This window comes from Borostomias antarcticus (genome assembly GCF_949987555.1).
Source record: "Borostomias antarcticus genome assembly, chromosome: 24".
Classification (NCBI taxonomy): Eukaryota; Metazoa; Chordata; class Actinopteri; order Stomiiformes; family Stomiidae; genus Borostomias; species Borostomias antarcticus.
The window spans coordinates 5,899,438-5,919,662 of NC_140257.1; the positions used below are offsets into that span (position 1 = coordinate 5,899,438).

Consider the following 20,225-nt stretch of genomic DNA (forward strand, 5'->3'; position numbering starts at 1 on the left):
TTTTTCCCCCTTTTTTTCCCCCCACCTTGAAAACAATCAATGAATGTTTAATTGTCCATGCGTGCGTGTAGGCGGAGAGGAATGTCGTTGTTTTCTCTCCTAAGGAGTGTCTGCCTACAGCACAACCCATGTGTGGCTGGCTTATTGTGAGGGAAATGATTTAGTATTAGTTTATTGGGATCACCCCAGACAGGTTGCCAGGTTTCTGGAAGGACTAGTCATCTGGATTGTCCATGTAAACCACATTGTCTCTCTCTCTCTCTGTCTCTCTCTCTGTCTCTCTCTCTCTCTCTCTCTCTCTCTCTCAATTTCAATTTAATTAGCTTTATTGGCATGAAAAGGCAGTGCTTATATTGCCAAAGCAAATATATAACAGCAACAATAATAACAATACTACTTTACTACTATTACTAATAATAATACTACTAATATGATTATATAATAGTAATATTTATACATGTATATAACAATAAGTGCATGTGATGTAGCTACTAGTGACAATATATAACAACCAATCACATAACATATAATGGACAACATATAAGTAAACACAGAAAATACATTTTACTGGTTGTCCCTTAGGTTGTGGCAGGAGGATAGATATTTAGCTGCCAGTATGCAGCAATTTAGTTTTTCACCGAGTAGATATTTTAATCTCTCTCTCTCTCTCTCTCTCTCTCTCTCTCTCTCTCTCTCTCTCTCAGCTGTAGAAACAAACCACCTTCTTTAGTGTAGCTGGTCTCTCTCTGTCTGTCTCTCTCTATTGATGTATCTTTCTCTCTCACACACACACTACACTTTTGTCTTTCTCCACCTCCTCTCTCCCTCTCTGTAACATAACCATGCGCTCACACAAGCACACACACTTACTATCTTCCCCCCCTCTCTTTCTCTCTCACCCTCTCTCTAGCTGATATGGGCTGATTATTGACTGACTTCCTTCTCCCTGTTTCACGCGTTTCACATCTGCGCCAGCTTTTCATTTTGCCTCTCTCACTCTCACTGATTGGTTGCTCTTATGGTCCTGCCTCTCCATCTCTTTCTGTCTCTGTCTCGCTCATTCTCTTGCTCACTCACTCTTCCTCACACACACATCTTAATTCTCCCTCCCTCCCTCCCTCCCTCCCTCCCTCCCTCCCTCCCTCCCTCCCTCCCTCTCTCTCCCGTAGGGTGGGCCACCCCAGCAGTCCGTCGGTGCCGGGGGAGGAGGGGGAGGAGAACCCGGCAGCGCTGGCTGAGAGCTGCTTCAGGGAGCTGCTGGGCCGAGCCGCCTACGGAAACATGAACAACGCTGTGCGTCCGGTCCTAGTGTGAGTACCTGCTCTACTGCAGGGAGTCACGCGCACACACACACACACACACACACACACACACACACACACACACACACACTGTAAACATCAGGCAAGGGACTTTACACGTTCATTTTGTATATATGAGGTGCGACGGAGAAGTCCCTGGATTGCGTCAGCCACGCTCATGCCTCTATTTGAATTGAAAAAACAATGATATCCCTTTGTTGCCCCTTTATCTCACGACTATTCTGGTATAATATTGTTCACCTCACTCAATCGGTGCTTCTGTGACAGGCTGTTTTGTAGAGTGCCGCAGGGGTAGCTTGTCACAGTTGTGGCACTTTTCTCTAACAACTCCCAAAACTCAACAATTTTATTACAATAAAGAAAGTACACTCTCAAAACATTTTGATTACAGAATCTGCAGAGAAATGACACATTGTCCCCCTCAAAGTAGTCCACCCCCCCCCAGAGTTAATGCACTTCTGCATTCGCTTTTGCCACCCATGGAAGCACTTGGCAAAGCCCTCCTTTTTGAGCTCCCTTAGTTCCCCATTCACGGTAGCTTTGATCTCTTCCACGGAGGTGGGTGGCAAAAGTGAATGCAGAAGTGCATTTATCTGTAATAAAAAAAAATTGAGAGTGTACTTTCTTTATTGTAATAAAATTGTTGAGTTTTGGGAGTTGGTAGAGAAAAGTGCCACAACTGTGACAAGCTACCCCTGCGGCACTCTACAAAACAGCCTGTCACAGAAGCACCGATTGAGTGAGGTGAACAATATTATACCAGAATAGTCGTGAGATAAAGGGGCAACAAAGGGATATCATTGTTTTTTTCAATTCAAATAGAGGCATGAGCGTGGCTGACGCTGTCCGGGGACTTTTCGTTCGCACCTCGTAAGTACATACCTGTATCTACCCAGCTCACCAGGTCAACTGACCATGAACACCATCTTATATTTCACATTCTCCTTCACAACATTCAAACGACCTGAGAAAGTGTCCTTACAATCACAGAATAGTGTGACAAATCTACTACTGTAACTCAAAGCCTGTAACTCAAATTATATTACTTTCTTGTCAGAATCACACCTCCACACAGTTGGAGGAGAGTGAAAGGGGGAAAAACCCCGTCCTTCACTAGTAATGAACCAGTCAGCCTCTGACCGTCCTCCACCCAGCCGGCCAGAGCCTCGGACACACCGAGGGAAGAGAGGGGCAACTTTAAAGTGTCTGTGGGAACCTTGGATTCAATTCTCAGATTCTTATTGGCCATCTTATCCTCCGCTGGGCACCAGCTCGCACATTACCCAATTACTGTGTGAATGGCCCAGCGTGGAACATAAAGAGAGGGGATGGGGGGAGGGGGGACGATATGGCAGTCGCACAAGGGGCCATTTTAGCTGAGGTGTCCTTACCGGCTGGGACTTTCAAGGCCCCACAGGGACTTTTTCAGAGGGAAGACAAAACTAGATGGGGCTCGTTTGTCAGTGTGCTCATGCACGTGCGCGCGCACACACACGCACGCACGCACACACACGCACACACACACGCACACACAAAGACATGAGAGCAGACACTTATAGTCCTGCTGCTCTTCTTCCCTCTGTCTCTCAATCTATTTCTCACACAGACGCGCACACACACACACACACTCTCACTCACACACACACACACACACACACACACACACACACACACACACACACACACACACACACACACACACACACACTTCTTCCCTGTGTGTCTCCCTCTCTCTTTCTCTCTCTCTATCTCACACATACTGTACAAACACAGAAACAAGGACATTCAGCATTCTCTCTCTCTCACACACACACACACACACACACACACACACACACACACACACACACACACACACACACACATGCCTGGATGCTGAGTGTGCGACGGCCTTCCGCTGGGCTAAGAAGTCACGTTCTCCCACCCTGAGCGCTCCACTACTGTAATCACAGTTCGGCCAGGTTAGCAGGAAGCTGGGGTGGATTGGGAAGGGCCCTGGAGAGCGCTGCTCCTTATCACCACAGGGCAGGTTAGGTCACAACTCTACCTTTTAAGTTGGGGGACTTATTCCCCCTATCGTGTCGCTCAGGTCCTGCCTTGGATGCCTGCCATGTAGGTGGCTTCTCTGTAACTATGTGTGCTCTCTCCTGTTAGTCATGTCTCTCTTATGAAGTATCTAGCCCATGTTTACTGCTCTGTAAATGTTCTTAGCCAATAGACAAACATTTTCCAGGAGCTTGCTCCATCGTCTTGTTGAGAGAGGTCAGGGAAGAATTTTTACAGCTCACTTTTCTGGCCCCCGGGTGAAACTCTTTTTTTGCTTCCCTCTGGAATATGTAGGGGTGGGACCTATGCCCCCCCCCCCCTTGTTCTCCGTAAAGCGCACTGTGATTGAAATGTGCTATACAAATAAAGCTTTGATTTGATTTGGAATCAGAATTGAAACCGCGTATTGGGTCTGCATTTGCGTACTCCTCGTATGAACTTGTCAAAGCACAGACAGATTCAATGTGTGTTGATAGTTAGTTGAGCATGTACAGTACAGGCCATCTTTAGGGGATTTTCTTATGCCAAATATGTCTATGTGAATGGGTTAGGGTTAGGGTTATTATTTAGTCATGTTTTCATCCCCTAGACCTCTTTAGCTAAGATTGCTGTTTTTTCCCCTGTCCTGAATAGCTGATTTTAATATCTCTAACACTAACCCCCTTCTGAATAGCTGACCTTAACACCTCTAACCCTAACCCCCTTCTGAATAGCTGACCTTAACACCTCTAACCTTAACCCCCTTCTGAATAGCTGACCTTAACACCTCTAACCCTAACCCCCTTCTGAATAGCTGACCTTAACACCTCTAACCCTAACCCCCTTCTGAATAGCTGACCTTAACACCTCTAACCCTGATTTGAATAGCTGACCTTAACACCTCTAACCCTAACCCTGATCTGACCAGCTGATGTTAATGCCTCTAACCCTAACCCTGATCTGAACAGCTGATGTTAATGCCTCTAACCCTAACCCTGATCTGACCAGCTGATGTTAATGCCTCTAACCCTAACCCTGATCTGAACAGCTGATGTTAATGCCTCTAACCCTAACCCTGATCTGAACAGCTGATGTTAATGCCTCTAACCCTAACCCTGATCTGAACAGCTGATGTTAATGCCTCTTACCCTAACCCTGATCTGAACAGCTGATGTTAATGCCTCTAACCCTAACCCTGATCTGACCAGCTGATGTTAATGCCCCTCCCTCCACATCACTAGCCCATTAGCGCTCTCCTCCTCCTCTCAAGGCTGCAGTAGTGCTCATCAGCCTGTGAGCCTCACCAAGTCCAGGCCCGTCTTTAATTGGATGTCTTCATCACATTCTTGAGCCATTGTTTGGCAATTTAATCTTCTTGGATCTCTCCCTCGTTGTATTCGTATTGAATTACGTTGATACCTTCTCATCATTCCTCTGATGTATTGAAGGCCCTACATCCCAGTTTGGTCTGTATTTGATGTTCTCGAGAGCCTAATTATGGATAATTAACTCCACTAAAATGAATGTTTCTTAGTTAAGTTCGAGTTAGCACGCTCGTTATGTGAGTGAGAGACTCTGGACAAGTAGAGGAGGCAGGAAGAAAGAAGGAAGAGTGAAGACCGAGACTCTAAGGAGGTGGAGAAATAAACTCGCTACTTTACAACTAGAACTTCTGTAGGTTGCGATGAAGAGATTTGTACGGCCGCCTTGTGTCCAAGCTTCCAAAATAGCAGGTCTAAAGGATCTTCTAGTTTGTCTCATCTTGTGTCCAAAAGACTGCTGCAGCGTTTGTCACGGTTGTGTTGAAAAGGAGGTGAATGTTCCAGAGACACCTGGTTTTAAAGACCCTTGCTGTGTCAAAGTCATCATTTTGGTAACTGCTATCTGCTATATTTTAATATACATATTTTATATACAGGTGCATCTCAGAAAATTTGAATATTGTGGAAAGTTCATTATTGTCCGTAATTTAATTAAAAAACTGAAATTTGATGTATTATAGATTCATTACACGTGAAGTGAAATATTTCCAGGCTGATTGCCTTCATGCCACTCTTCACGTAGATGCAGTAATTGTGCAAAAGGAGCCCATCTGTTTCCATTACCTTTGTGTAATGGATCTCGAATACATGATAGTTTCACTTGAATTAAATTACAGAAAATGAGCTTTTTCACAATATTCCGTTTTTTGGGTATGCACCTGCATTAGGGTTGTCAGTCGATTAAAATAACAACAGTTAATCACAATAATAGGCTGTGATTTATCATGATTAATCACAAGTTTAAAATCCTAATATTTACATGTATTTTTTGGAGGGAGATGAAATAACCTGTGTGTGGTGTTAGTATATATATATATATATATATATAAAGACAGGGGCGTCATGCAACCCCAAAAAACGAGGGGGCACAAGATAGCGAAGGCATTATTAGGGGGGGGCTGACAGGCAATTCTGGTTGTCGTGCGATTTGTTGACGGGGGGGGGGGTTGGCTCCTTGTTGTTTTGGCTCCTTGGCTGCATTTCAATACTCTAAACATGCATCCTTCCAGTCTTCCAGGCATGTGTGAAGGCACGTGCTCCTCTAACACAGCTTTTAACAGACCTGGTGGTTTCTGCTCCCTAGTGAGGGAGGGAGCGCTTTGAGTCTTAGAACTCTGACTGCCGCGGCCCCTGAGTCCTGATTGGCTCCTCTCCGTTGGGGGAACCCTGCGTTCTGCTCCAATCATGTCCTTTTCCCGGGATCCCGCTGCGTCTGTTCTGATTCCAGGACAAACGCTCAGCGAGGCAACAACAAACGGGCGCTTTGTCCTGGAGCGGCGTGCACACGCTGAGGCTGCCACGGAAATATGCGCACTGCGCACACGCACACAATGAGTACACACACACACACACGCTCGGACACCTGCTGGGTCTCTGTGGAGTTTGGCCACATGTCCAGCCCTTTAACTCCCCCTGAACAGAGGCCCGCTCCCAGAGATGGTAACGTAGCAGAAAGCGCCATCTGCAGGCTAAAATGCGCCACGACAGCCAGTAAATACATAAACAAACGGTTGATTTTGTACTGCAGATGGGTCATGGTCACATTGTTATTATTGAACATGGGAATGAGGCTCTTGGTACTATGGGTTATAAAATGATGCCGCTGTCTGTCATTGTAGCTGGTTCCTACATGGCCACTCCTATGAGCTGCTTTGTGAACACAAATGTTGCCCTGCAGTGATTCCCAGAATCAACCCCACAGATCCAAGAGAGAGAAGGGAGAGAGAGAGAGGAGGGAGAGAGAGAGAGAGAGGAGGGAGAGAGAGAGAGAGGAGGGAGAGAGAGAGAGGAGGGAGGGGAGGGAGAGAGAAGAGAGGAGAGAGGGAGGGAGAGAGGGGGGAGAGAGAGAGAGAGGAGGGAGAGAGAGAGAGAGAGAGAGAGGAGGGAGGGAGAGAGAGAGGGGGGAGAGAGAGAGAGGAGGGAGAGAGAGAGAGGAGGGAGAGAGAGAGAGGAGGGAGGGGAGGGAGAGAGGAGAGTAGAGAGAGGGAGAGAGAGGAGGGAGAGAGAGAGAGAGGAGGGAGAGAGAGAGGAGGGAGGGAGAGAGAAGAGAGGAGAGAGGGAGGGGGAGAGGGGAGGGAGAAAGAAGAGAGAGGGGAGGGAGAGAAGAGAGAGGGGAGGGAGAGGAGAGAGGGAGGGGGAGAGGGGAGGGAGAAAGAAGCGAGAGGGGAGGGAGAGAAGAGAGAGGGGAGGGAGAGAGAGAGGAGGGAGAGGGGAGGGAGAGAGAAAAGAGGGAGAGAGAGGAGGGAGAGGGGAGGGAGAGAGAAAAGAGGGAGAGAGAGGAGGGAGAGGGGAGGGAGAGAGAAAAGAGGGAGAGAGAAGGGAGTGAGAGAAGAGAGGGGAGGGAAAGAGAAGAGAGAGAGAGGAGGGAAGGGAGGGAGAGATAAGAGAGACGGGAGGGAGAGAGAAGCGTCTTCAAGGCTGCTGTAAAAATAGACTGGATTGGGGTTAAAGGGGGGATGGGGAGGAGGAGAGGAGAAGGGGGGATGGAGAGGAGGAGAGGAGAAGAGGGGATGGGGAGGAGGAGAAGAGAAGGGGGGATGGGGAGGAGGAGAGGAGAAGGAGGGATGGGGAGGAGGAGAGGAGAAGGGGGGATGGGGAGGAGGAGAGGAGAAGAGGGGAAGAAAAGAAGTAAAAGGGGCTGGATTGACGTCACTGTAGCGACAGTAGGCACCATTACAATTCAGCCAGCTCTCTCTCTCTCTCTCTCTCTCTCTCTCTCTCTCTCTCTCATTCTTTCTGTCTTAGATCTGACTAGTTCCCCCTTACATATAGAGAGTGTGTGTGGGAGGGAGAGAGAGAGAATCGTTAGTTTGAGAGAGATAGATGGGGTGTGTCTAGTGCTATACAAATATTACTGTACATGTAAGTTATGTTGCATGACTTTTAACTGTGTATGCCATTTTGAATATATATATATATATATATGTATTTTTTTCATTTGTATTTTTTTATTTTAAGAAAACGACTAGTTGACCAGCAATGCCCAGGGTCGACTAGTCTATTGGTCTGTGAAACCCCTCATATACTTCTACAGTCCCACCTGGTCCAGCCCTGGTCACTAACACCCCCACTGCTCTACATAGAGCGTGTTAACCAGCCCTGGTCACTAACACATGGAGCGGTGTTAACCAGCCCTGGTCACATGGAGCGGTGTTAACCAGCCCTGGTCACATGGAGCGGTGTTAACCAGCCCTGGTCACATGGAGCGGTGTTAACCAGCCCTGGTCACATGGAGCGGTGTTAACCAGTCTGGTCACATGGAGCGGTGTTAACCAGCCCTGGTCACATGGAGCGGTGTTAACCAGCCCTGGTCACATGGAGCGGTGTTAACCAGCCCTGGTCACTAACACATGGAGCGGTGTTAAGCAGCCCTGGTCACATGGAGCGGTGTTAACCAGTCCTGGTCACATGGAGCGGTGTTAATCAGCCCTGGTCACATGGAGCGGTGTTAAGCAGCCCTGGTCACTAACACATGGAGCGGTGTTAACCAGCCCTGGTCACTAACACATGGAGCGGTGTTAAGCAGCCCTGGTCACATGGAGCGGTGTTAACCAGTCCTGGTCACATGGAGCGGTGTTAATCAGCGCTGGTCACATGGAGCGGTGTTAAGCAGCCCTGGTCACATGGAGCGGTGTTAACCAGGCCTGCTCTACATGGAGCGGTGTTAACCATCCCTGGTCACTAACACATGGAGCGGTGTTAAGCAGCCCTGGTCACATGGAGCGGTGTTAACCAGCCCTGGTCACATGGAGCGGTGTTAACCAGCCCTGGTCACATGGAGCGGTGTTAACCAGCCCTGGTCACTAACACATGGAGCGGTGTTAAGCAGCCCTGGTCACATGGAGCGGTGTTAACCAGCCCTGGTCACATGGAGCGGTGTTAACCAGCCCTGGTCACATGGAGCGGTGTTAACCAGCCCTGGTCACATGGAGCGGTGTTAACCAGCCCTGGTCACATGGAGCGGTGTTAACCAGCCCTGGTCACATGGAGCGGTGTTAACCAGCCCTGGTCACATGGAGCGGTGTTAACCAGCCCTGGTCACATGGAGGGGTGTTAACCAGCCCTGGTCACATGGAGCGGTGTTAACCAGCCCTGGTCACATGGAGCGGTGTTAACCAGCCCTGGTCACATGGAGCGGTGTTAACCAGCCCTGGTCACATGGAGCGGTGTTAACCAGCCCTGGTCACATGGAGCGGTGTTAACCAGCCCTGGTCACATGGAGCGGTGTTAACCAGCCCTGGTCACATGGAGCGCTGTTAACCCAGGCTTCCCTTATTTGCCCTTCAGGAAGCCTATTTATTTCCACTCATATATTGTGGTTGAATGGGATCAGGCAGGAGTGAATGATTGCTCCTGCGGTTCCCTTGACAGGTGACACAGCTTTATCATATTGCATGAAGGCCAGCGCTCTGCCATGTGGAAATGATTGAGTGCGCTTGTGTTTGGGGGGGGGCGGGTGGGCGTGGGGGGGCGTGGGGGGGGGGAGGGTCTGAGACTCAACAGTTCTCTGGATTGCCTTCTTTGAGTGGGAGTCGGGCGCAGCTGCTTATTCCAGTCCCAAGCATCGCTGCACTGCTTCTCAGCGACGAATCCACGACGCCGTCGGCAGACGTGAGCAGATTGATAGAGGGAGGGAGGGAGTAGCAGCCACTGATATTGGAGAGCAGAGGCGAGCCGTCTGTGTGCGCAGGCAACAGCGTCTGATTGATCGTCTCCCACCTAAAGTGTCTCTCTCGTGGACTCGGGTCTCTCGTGGACAGCTGAGCCCCCGGGACGCCAGCGCGTCCTTCTGTCCGGAGCGGCTCGCTCCCTCTTCACCTCGTCTTCCTTCATCCCTCTCTCCTCTGTTAGCGTCTCTCTCTCTCTCGTCTCACTCTTTCTCTCCCCGTCTCCCACCGGCTTCTCTTGCTCTTCTTCCATCTCTCTCTCTCTCTCTCTCTCTCTCTCTCTCTCTCTCTCTCTCTCTCCTCTCTCTCTCCCTCTCTCTCTCTCTCTCTCTCTCCCTCTCTCTCTCTCTCTCCCTCTAACACCACCACTTCGTTCCTTCCATCTCTCTCCCCCTTTCCTCTCCGTCTCACTCCCCCGGCTCGTCTCCCTCTCTCTCTCTCTCTCCCTCTCTCTCTCTCTCTCTCTCTCTCTCTCTCTCCCCCCTGTTCATCCCTCTCTCCTCTCCTCCGTGGGGCAGAGTAATGGGATTGGCTCTTTTATCAGGCAGAGTTGGTTCCAGCGGCGTCAAAGGTAAACCGGCATGAAAGACGGACTCTTTCACCGCCTCACCGCCGCTAATTAAGGGAGGGGGGAGGGAGGGGAGAGGGGGGTGAGGGGGTCACTGTGAAGTGCTAATACAAGGGATTGGCCCCAGACTTCAGAGCACGGCCCTGTGTCCGCTCCCGGGCAGAAGAGGTGTATGAGGGGAGAGGGGAGAGGGGGAGGAGTAGCCATTGGGCTGGGTAGATGGTGGACAGGGGGGGGGGGGGGGGGGGTGGGGAGTGGCGTTGGAGGGGGGCAGGTCTGTGCTTGAGAGGGATTTGGTCTTTTTTTTGGGGGGGGTTGCTACTGCGCAGTATAGTTTGTCTGAGAGACATGCTGACTTGTGAGTGGACCTCATTTTTCCCATGTGTGAATTACAGGATTTTCAATTTCCTCTCTGCCCACATTGAGTCACCCTGCTACTCCTTTCCTGTTTATGATAATAATGAAAACAAACCTGCCTCATTAGGCACTTTCTTAATCGTCCTGGGAGGAAATTGCAGCTCAAAACACTTAAATGTGTAATTTAGGTTGCTTGTTTGTACACAATTAAAAATGATTGCCAATTCTGCAGATTGGGAACACTGTGGAGAGACGCGTCATTTCAGAGACATCTGCATTAGTTCATTATTATCACAGTTAACATTAGTAAATAAACTGACCATAGCAACAAGTTGAGTTCATGTTTTTACCATTACTAAAGTTAGTTACCACAGCAACATAACGCTTGAGACATCTCCAGTCTTTACATTTTAATTTTTAATTTTAATTTCTTACATTATTAACCTTCATTGCGTGATGTATTTTAATACATTGGACTCCTTTGTCAAAGCCCTCACCGTGTGTTCCTCTGTCCTTCCTCCCGTCCCCAGCCACCTGGACAACCACCACCTGTGGGACCCTAACGAGTTTGCCGTGTCCTGCTTCCGGATCATCATGTACTCCATCCAGGTGGGTGCTTCAGTCATGGCGCCCCCTGCTGTGGAGGACGGACGCTCTTACCGGCAGCAATTATTTATTTATTTTCTTCATTTTTCACTCATTTCCAATGCCGACGAGCTCACAAGCAAACACAAATATCAACAAAACATAAGCAATTTACAACAATAATACAATTAGCATCCAAAACAATGACAAGTTGATGAACTACATGTCTAGAGCCGCGCTCTGAGCTTCGTATCGGAGGGAAGCAGCTCCAGCTTCAGTGTCTGTTGGCGTGAAATGCTGTCCTTTAAGGGCAACTACCCTGATTATCAGGTTTCTCCAGTCCCATTTAGATTTTCCCAAAATGCATTGGTGGAACAATAGTACCTGGTGGACCCCAACCTCTACGTCACGAGTTGTGATTGAACCAGGACAAAGAAAACTGGTTTACTTACTTACTTACCAGCGACGCTGTGTTTAGTATGTATTAAACATATTCCTATTGCTCTTAGTGGCTCGAGGGAAAGACAAGTTGTTCTGGAGTCCAGAAGTTGTGGGTTCACTCGGGTCCACTTGTCTGTGTCTCTGCCTGTCTAATGTCACTTAATCTGAGAGAGCTACCGTGTTTCAATTAAACCAATTTAATCCAAAGACCAAAGGGTTAATTAGACTTTAGTTAATTAGATGGAGAATGACTTGGGCGGTCTGAGAGTGATGTTGCCGGGCAGGTTTCAGTAGAGGAAGACGGAGCGGAGCTGAGGTTGAGTGAGGGGAGAGAACAGGAGGAGGAGGTGGGGAGACGTGGGAGACGGAGAGACTCAGCAGGTCAGGGGGAGAGCGCTGGTGTGTGGGCTGTGACTCATCCTCCTTTGAACTCATCTCTGGCCTCCTAGGATCTTATTCACTCTGAAGCAAGTCTCTCAAGCACCCACGCACGCACACACACACACACACACACACCACACACACACACCCACGTACGCACACAAGCACACACACACCACACACACACCACACACACACACCACACACACACACACACACACACACAAACACACAGATACACAGACAGAAACACACTCACACACCCACACACACACACCACACACACAGCGGCTGATAGACATATACCCAGTTGTGGCACTCACTTTCCAAACAGATACACAGACAAACACACACACACACACACTCACACAAACATTGTTACCCTCTTTCTCCCTAAAGACACACACACAGAAACATATCTCTCTGACACCATGAATAAGATATAAGATAAACAGCAGCACTCATATATTCCCTCATTGCTGCACACACACACACACACACACACACACACACACACATACACACACGCACACACACGCACACACACACACATACACACACACACACACACAACTTCATGCCTTCCTCCCCACCTGTCCAACTCGAGGGACCTCCATACCCAGACCTTCTCTACCCTCCCTACATCCCTCCACCTCCCAACACCCCTCAGACGTCTGGTGCTACATCATCCATTCTCTCTCCTCTACTCATCCATTTCTCCAGTCTGTCACTACATCATCCATTCTCCCGCCTCTACTCATCCATTTCTTCAGTCCGTTGCTGTTTTAATTGGCCTGTCGGGTTAGAGTCCTCGTGCCAGAGGTGCTTCCGAGAGATAGGAGACAATCGATGGGGCTTGGGCCCAGGAGTGTGTGTGTGTGTGTGTGTGTGCGTGTGTGTGCGTGTGTGTGTGTGTGTGTGTGTGTGTGTGTGTGTGAGCGAGCGAGCGAGCGTGCGTGTGTGTGTGTGTGTGTGTGAGCGCGTGTGTGAGTGTGTGTGTGTGTGTGTGTGTGTGTGTGAGCGTGTGTGAGCGTGTGTGTGTGTGTGTGTGTGTGTGTGAGCGAGCGGGTGTGTGTGTGTGTGTGTGTTTGTGTGTGTGTGTGTGAGCGTGTGTGTGTGTGTGTGAGCGAGCGTGTGTGTGTGTGTGTGTTAAGGGATTCGTTATAGGCTCAGCCCTAATCCCCGTCTGGTTTTGGTGTCTGTGAAGAGCTGCGGGGATGAAAACATCCTCCTGGTCTCGTCACGTAGTGGATTGTCTGGCCTGGTAGGAACGTGTCCACACTCGTCTTTGGGACAGTAATGTCCGCTGAAACTAAATGTGTTCACATCACCTGGAAAACGGTTAGTATGGTTATTCATTACTTTTGGATGTGTGTATATATGCTCCATAAGCCCCCCCCCCCTCCGAAATCTCCCCCAGGCGCAGCACTCCCACCATGTGATCCAGCAGGTCCTGGGACACCTGGACAACCACAATAAGAACACGCCCCGGGTCCGCGCCGGCATCGTGCAGGTCCTCTTGGAGACGGTAGCCATAGCAGCTAAAGGCTCTGTTGGTGAGTCACCCCCCCAGACACCCTGCTGTGTCTCATACAGACCCGGCTTGAACGCCCATTCCTCTGAAGCTCCGCCTTCCCTCGGAGAAACCCCATATGATCTCAAACCTGATAGGATGATTAGTAATGGCTGTTATAGGAGCGCATGTACTTACCTATCCAGTCATGTTAGATCAGAGGAGGGGGGGGAGGAAGGATGGAAGTGTGGATGTTTGGAGAACTCAGACTGGCCCGTGGGTACAGGGCCATAGAGGGACAGACATTATGGTCCTGTTTGAGAACTATTGAAATGCATCCTTCCTGCCTCCCTTCCTTGGAGAAATCACTGATCTGATGTGGCTGGGTGGGTCTCGGCTGTTACTGAGGCACATGATCGCGCCCAGAGCAGAGATTACTTGATGGAAGGAAGGCTTAGTTGTTTTGTTTTTTTTACAGATTATGGAAATGCAGGTTGTAATCGTTGAGCTATCTGAGAAATCCCTCTTCAAAGATTGTAATCTTTTCACACCCCTCAGACAGGCAGGTAATGGGGGTGGGAATAAAACAAGCCGGCTTTGCTAACAGATTAATAGTCATCAGTGATCTGACAAATGTTGTTTTTTACATTGTGTGCCTTCTTCAAAACCTGTCACTATTTTAGATGAAACGTGTGTTTGGTGCATGCTGGGAAGGGTTTCATAAACCATTTCACTTATTTATATGATTATAACATTTACAATGCCTATAAAAAGTATTCACCCCCTCGTGGACTTCTACATATTATATTATATTATAATAATAATAATGGATTTAAAATGGATTTAATTTAGTTTTTGTCACTGACAAACACAAAGTACTCTGTTGTAGTTATAATTTGATGTAACTATCAAATTAATCAAAAATAAGAAGAAGGTTTGCCGAGGTTCTTACCAACCGTTCAAAGACTGGTTCTTTATTCCAAAATACAGAAGGAATAGGCACAGTGTTTCACCCACCAAAGTGAAGAAGTCTGGTGTTGCGCGGTCTGTGCTGGTCATCCATTGGTCATTAAAGAGTTCAAGGGGGGTGAATACTTTTCATAGGCACCGAACTGGTCTGGTCTTGGTCTGGCACTGGTCTGGTCTTGGTCTGGCACTAGTCCGGTCCTGGTCTGGCACTGGTCCGGTCCTGGTCTGGCACTGGTCCGGTCTTGGTCTGGCACTGGTCCGGTCCTGGTCTGGCACTGGTCCGGTCCTGGTCTGGCACTGGTCCGGTCCTGGTCTGGTACTGGTACCAGGGCTTTCTGAGAAGTCCTGGGACCAATAATATGTTTTTATAAAGCTACTTACTCTATATTTACGTTTCCTGTCCATTTGAGATCAACTCTCTCATTCATTCTTTGTTTCCTTCCTTGTTCGTCTTGTATCGTATGAAATGTTTTCTCTCTCTCGACAGGATTGATCCAAATGAAAAGACATATTTCCAAACCCTTTGCAAACCTTTGGTTAGGTATGTTTGGGTGGTATAGAGAGTTCCCTGTCAAATTCAAACCTTCAACCCAACTCCAGGCTCAGCTTTTCTCTTCACTCTGTGACACAACTAACAGTTTGTGTGTCTTTATCATATTATTTGATGTTTTTTTTCTTCTGATCTTTTGGGTGAAGGTTTTGATTTGTGTTCTTGTTCTGTGGAATTGGTGTTTGTGTACAGTAGTGTAGAGCAGATGGATTTACTGAATCTCCCATCCCCCTGTATCAGGACAATAGATATAGGTGTACTGTATATCTGGTGCATGGTTATATGAATAGGATGTATAAATCAACACATGATAAATATATAGTGATAATTGCCGTCATTTATCAATCAAACGTAGAAACCAGCCGCAGAAATCATGGTATGACAGGGTTCACGTGTGATTCATGACTTATATGTCATATACTAATGGATACTCATTGGTATCCAATCACAGCGTACGAATGATCAGGCTTTGATGATAATGGTGCTGGCTGAAAACAAGCAAGGCAAGGCAAGTTTATTTGTAGAGCACATTTCAGCAACAAGGCAATTCAAAGTGCCTTACATGAGACGAGCGTCATTTAAATATCACAACCCTACATATTCTGGCCCCGCCCCTACAGTTGACGCCATGGAGATGCGTAATATAGCCAGGAAGAGAAACGCCTGCGACCACTTGTCCAATAGCCACTCTCCATGAAAAGACCCCTGTGGTCCTGAAACCCTCTTGCGTCTTAGAGGTCTTCCACAAAGCTGCCATTGCCCAGATTTGATGACTGTCAAAGCTCTTGTTTAAATAAGTGACTGAATAAGCCTCTATCTTATCAGATTGCAAATCTGTACCTACAGGAACCAATCGGTTACTGGGGATGGCACATAACTTAAAATGCAGTCTCCTGATTGGTGCCCCATTTTCTGGGAAAATGTCCAGACTATCGTGAAAACATCCCATCCCATTCTTTTACAAAATATAATATTTTACATAGGCTGCTTATTTTTAAGTGAGGAATATGTTGCTGCATATATGCTTAGATTCCAGTCAGAATATACTCTCATGACAATTCTCATACTTGCGTACACAGGGTGAGACTTGACGTGAGATTTGGTCGTAGCCTCTGCTCACATCCAAATTGATAAAAGCCGAGCTTTGCGTAGAAATGACGTTTGTTTCGTAAATGAGGAGTAGCGGTGTGATTTGTCCCTGTGGTATCCTTCGGTGTGCATACTGTAATAGTAGATTATTGTATTGTGTGTGATGGAACACTTCATATTAAGGTCATTGTAATAAGCATTAGTTATGTAATAAGGTCCTTATAAGATATGTACTAACACTGTGTTAGTAAGACATTTATAAGCGTTACTTATTAAATGTTTGTTCGAAAAAGACATTTAAGAAATTTGTTAGCTGGTTGTAAATCATGAACAGACTATTAACAAACGTTTAACACATCCTTAATAACTGATTAACTAACAGTGTGTGAATGATCTATTCAATTTGTATATGGGATAGTTATTCTAAAGTGTTATCCAACAAGAGAAAGACTGTTTTGGATTATGAAACAAAGAGCACGCCACTTAGAAAGCCTCCTAGTGTACTCTGGGAAATATGAGTCAACTGTTGTTGTGCCTTGAGGAACCCCGGGAGGTAGAACCAAGGTGTTCCATTCCCTGACAGAGGGAGTTAGCCCAGCACGGAGAGGCTGCTACTGCAGCTAGCTACTGCAAGGACACGTAGCTGTTCTGTTTACTGAAGGACACGTAGCTGGTCTGTTTACTGAAGGACACGTAGCTGTTCTGTTTACTGAAGGACATGTAGCTGGTCTGTTTACTGAAGGACACGTAGCTCTTCTGTTTACTGAAGGACACGTAGCTGTTCTGTTTACTGAAGGACACGTAGCTCTTCTGTTTACTGAAGGACACGTAGCTGTTCTGTTTACTGAAGGACATGTAGCTGGTCTGTTTACTGAAGGACACGTAGCTGTTCTGTTTACTGAAGGACACGTAGCTGTTCTGTTTACTGAAGGACACGTAGCTCTTCTGTTTACTGAAGGACACGTAGCTGTTCTGTTTACTGAAGGACATGTAGCTGTTCTGTTTACTGAAGGACATGTAGCTGGTCTGTTTACTGAAGGACACGTAGCTGTTCTGTTTACTGAAGGACATGTAGCTGGTCTGTTTACTGAAGGACACGTAGCTGTTCTGTTTACTGAAGGACACGTAGCTCTTCTGTTTACTGAAGGACACGTAGCTGTTCTGTTTACTGAAGGACATGTAGCTGTTCTGTTTACTGAAGGACATGTAGCTGGTCTGTTTACTGAAGGACACGTAGCTGGTCTGTTTACTGAAGGACACGTAGCTGTTCTGTTTACTGAAGGACACGTAGCTCTTCTGTTTACTGAAGGACACGTAGCTGTTCTGTTTACTGAAGGACACGTAGCTCTTCTGTTTACTGAAGGACACGTAGCTGGTCTGTTTACTGAAGGACACGTAGCTCTTCTGTTTACTGAAGGACATGTAGCTGGTCTGTTTACTGAAGGACATGTAGCTGGTCTGTTTACTGAAGGACACGTAGCTCTTCTGTTTACTGAAGGTCGGGACGCAGCGTTTAAGGGCTTTTACAATTATTCCCCTGAGTAATTATGAGTGTCGTTAACAAAACAATTATCATAGTACTTATTGCTGTGTGTGTGTGTGCATGTGCTGTGTGTGGTGTGTGTTGTGTGTTTGTGTGTGTGTGGTTGTGTGTGTTGTGCGTGTGTTGTACATGTGTGTGTGGTTGCGTCTGTGTGTTGTGTGAGTGTGTGTGTGTGTGTGATTGTGTGTGTGCGTGTTTGTGTGTGTGTGTGTGTGTGTGCGTGTGTGTGTGCGTGTGTGTGATTGTGTGAGTGTGTGATTGTGTGTGTGTGTGTGTGTGTGTGTGTGTGTGTGTGTGTGTGTGCGTGCGTGCGTGCGTGCGTGTGTGTGTGTGTGATTGTGTGTGTGTGTGTGTGTGTGTGCAGGCCCCACAGTCCTGGAGGTGTTCAACACCCTCCTGAAGCACCTGAGGATGAGCGTGGACTTCGAGCTGGGAGAGACCTCCAGACGCAGCTCCACAGTCAGCACCTCCTCCAGCGGACGACCCAAGGAGAGCGAGGAGCGCATCGTCCAGAACGCCATCATCCAGACCATCGGCAAGTTCTCTGACCAGAGAAGGATAGAACCGTATAATAATAGAACAGTTCCGCTGTGAGTAGAACGCTCCTCACTATCTTCACCAGACCCCCGACACACAGGTCCAGAGAAGGATAGAACCGTATAATAATAGAACAGTTCCGCTGTGAGTAGAACGCTCCTCACTATCTTCACCAGTCCCCCCGACACACAGGTCATAAATATCAGTATTTCAAGACTACAGTGTGTGTCCAGGTACAGTAGCTACATTGTTTATAGTGCACTGCCCCTTTAGAGTAATAGCCTGTCAGCACGTTAGATACTATCGACCCTACTGGTGTACAGGGAGGGAAAAACGCTCTCCGCTCAAAAGACGGTCTCCTCTCAAAAAACGGTCTCCTCTCAAAAAACGGTCTCCTCTCAAAAAACGGTCTCCTCTCAAAAAACCTAGAGTAACGTTTTCATCTGTGTCCAGGCTTCTTCGGAGGGAACCTTCCGGACTACCAGCGGGCGGAGGTGATGATGTTCATCATGGGCAAGGTGCCTGTCTACGGCACCCCCTGCCACACCCTGGACACGGTCAAGATCGGGTGAGGCCCCAATCACTAGAGGGACAAGACACAAAGAAGGAAATACCTGAGTCATGTTTTCATCTGTGCATTCTAACATCGTTAGAAGAAGAAGAAAAACAAACCCAGCTGAAGGTGGTCATTACTAGTGAATTAAAGAATAACTAAATATACATCAAAGCTTAAAAAGCGTCATTTGGTTTAACAACCTAATCCTAAAATGGATAATAAAAGTCAGCAGTGGCTGCACATAATTATTTCAAATGTACAGAAAGAAATATAGCAGTAAATGTCTATCATTTAACTAATGTATATTCTTTTTCTCACACTTTTCGTCAGATATCCGTCGTGACCCTCTCTTTCTAGCCCCTCCCAGCAGAATGCTTGCTCATAATGCTAACAGACATGTAGCACTTTTGTGCACAAAAAAGTATTTCCTCTCCATTCTAGAAGTGTCCCCATCTCTCTCCTAGCCAATGGCTTCCCTGCTAAAACCACGGTCCCAGTAACACAACACTGGGGAAGTCATCTCCAAGGCCTCGCACAGCCCTCTGCTTCTCCCTCCTCAAAGTCAATTGTCTCTTAAACTCTGTGAAAACACTGTGTAGCCCCCTCCCCCCCCTCCCCCCGCCAACAGCACCAAGGTGAATGTGCTTTCCAGGTCAGTAAAAAGGAGTTTTTTTCTTCTCTGGAAAGTGCTAATCCCAGAGGCTTCCAGAGTGCGAGCGCTGATAATCCCGAATCAAACACACCCCTGTACCCCAGCGCCAAGCCCAGTTCTGTTCTCCTGGTCGTTTTTGATAACAGCCCAAGGTGGGGGGGTCTGCCGTGCTCGCTGCTGGGCTGAGGAGGAGCTGACAGACAGACGTCTCAAACACGCAAAAATCGCTCAATTTCGCAAGAGCTTCCCTTTTAGCAGGACTTCATATCCGTGCTATTTTTTTTTCTCAGCTCAGTGCGATGGACGACCTGGCGTTCGTTGCCAGTGCTTCTGCCCATCCATGTTGATTTATAACAGGTGTGGTAGTGGGAGTCCAGAGATGCTATTAAGGGACAGAAGTGCTGTTAGGGTGCTGTTAGTTGTGGGTGTGTAAAGTACTTCAGCAGGTGCGTTACTGTAGGTGCAGTAGTGTAGTTCCTCTCCTGCGCCGTGTGATGAACAAGGCGTGCCGTGTAGTGGGTTTAAATCTCTGGTTTAGCTTCTGCGGTATACAAGCTACACCAGCTGCGCTTAGCGTCACGTTCTACTGTATCTCTTGCCCAGGGCTGAAAATGAACACCTGCCACCGGCCAAATGCAGGTACAATTTCCAATTGGCGACTAGATTTCAGAAGGTTATCTGAAAAAAAAAAAAATACTTGGCCGGACCCCTGCTCTTGCCTATTACAGTTCAGAAGACCTCAATCACTATTTGCAGGTGGGACTGCGCAGGTTGTAGGCTATTATAACCGTAGCCTGTAGTCTGTAAAGCCTTTTTCAACGAAGTGAAAGGCAGTCCCCGCAGAATCACCTCCAAATCACTACAGCCTACCCGAGGTCAGAACTAGGTCCACATGTTGTAGACTATATTATTATTATAACCCTAGCCTA

General features: G+C 47.6%; 1 protein-coding gene across 1 annotated transcript in view; it reads left to right on the forward strand.

The window, feature by feature from the left end:
• efr3a (EFR3 homolog A) overlaps positions 1–20,225 on the forward strand; it is a 125,891-nt gene that overhangs the window by 81,220 nt on the left and 24,446 nt on the right. The window contains 5 exon segments of the mRNA XM_084458382.1: positions 1,170–1,310; positions 11,011–11,089; positions 13,308–13,443; positions 17,916–18,086; positions 18,542–18,656. Of these exon segments, the coding sequence (XP_084314508.1) occupies positions 1,170–1,310; positions 11,011–11,089; positions 13,308–13,443; positions 17,916–18,086; positions 18,542–18,656 (642 nt within the window).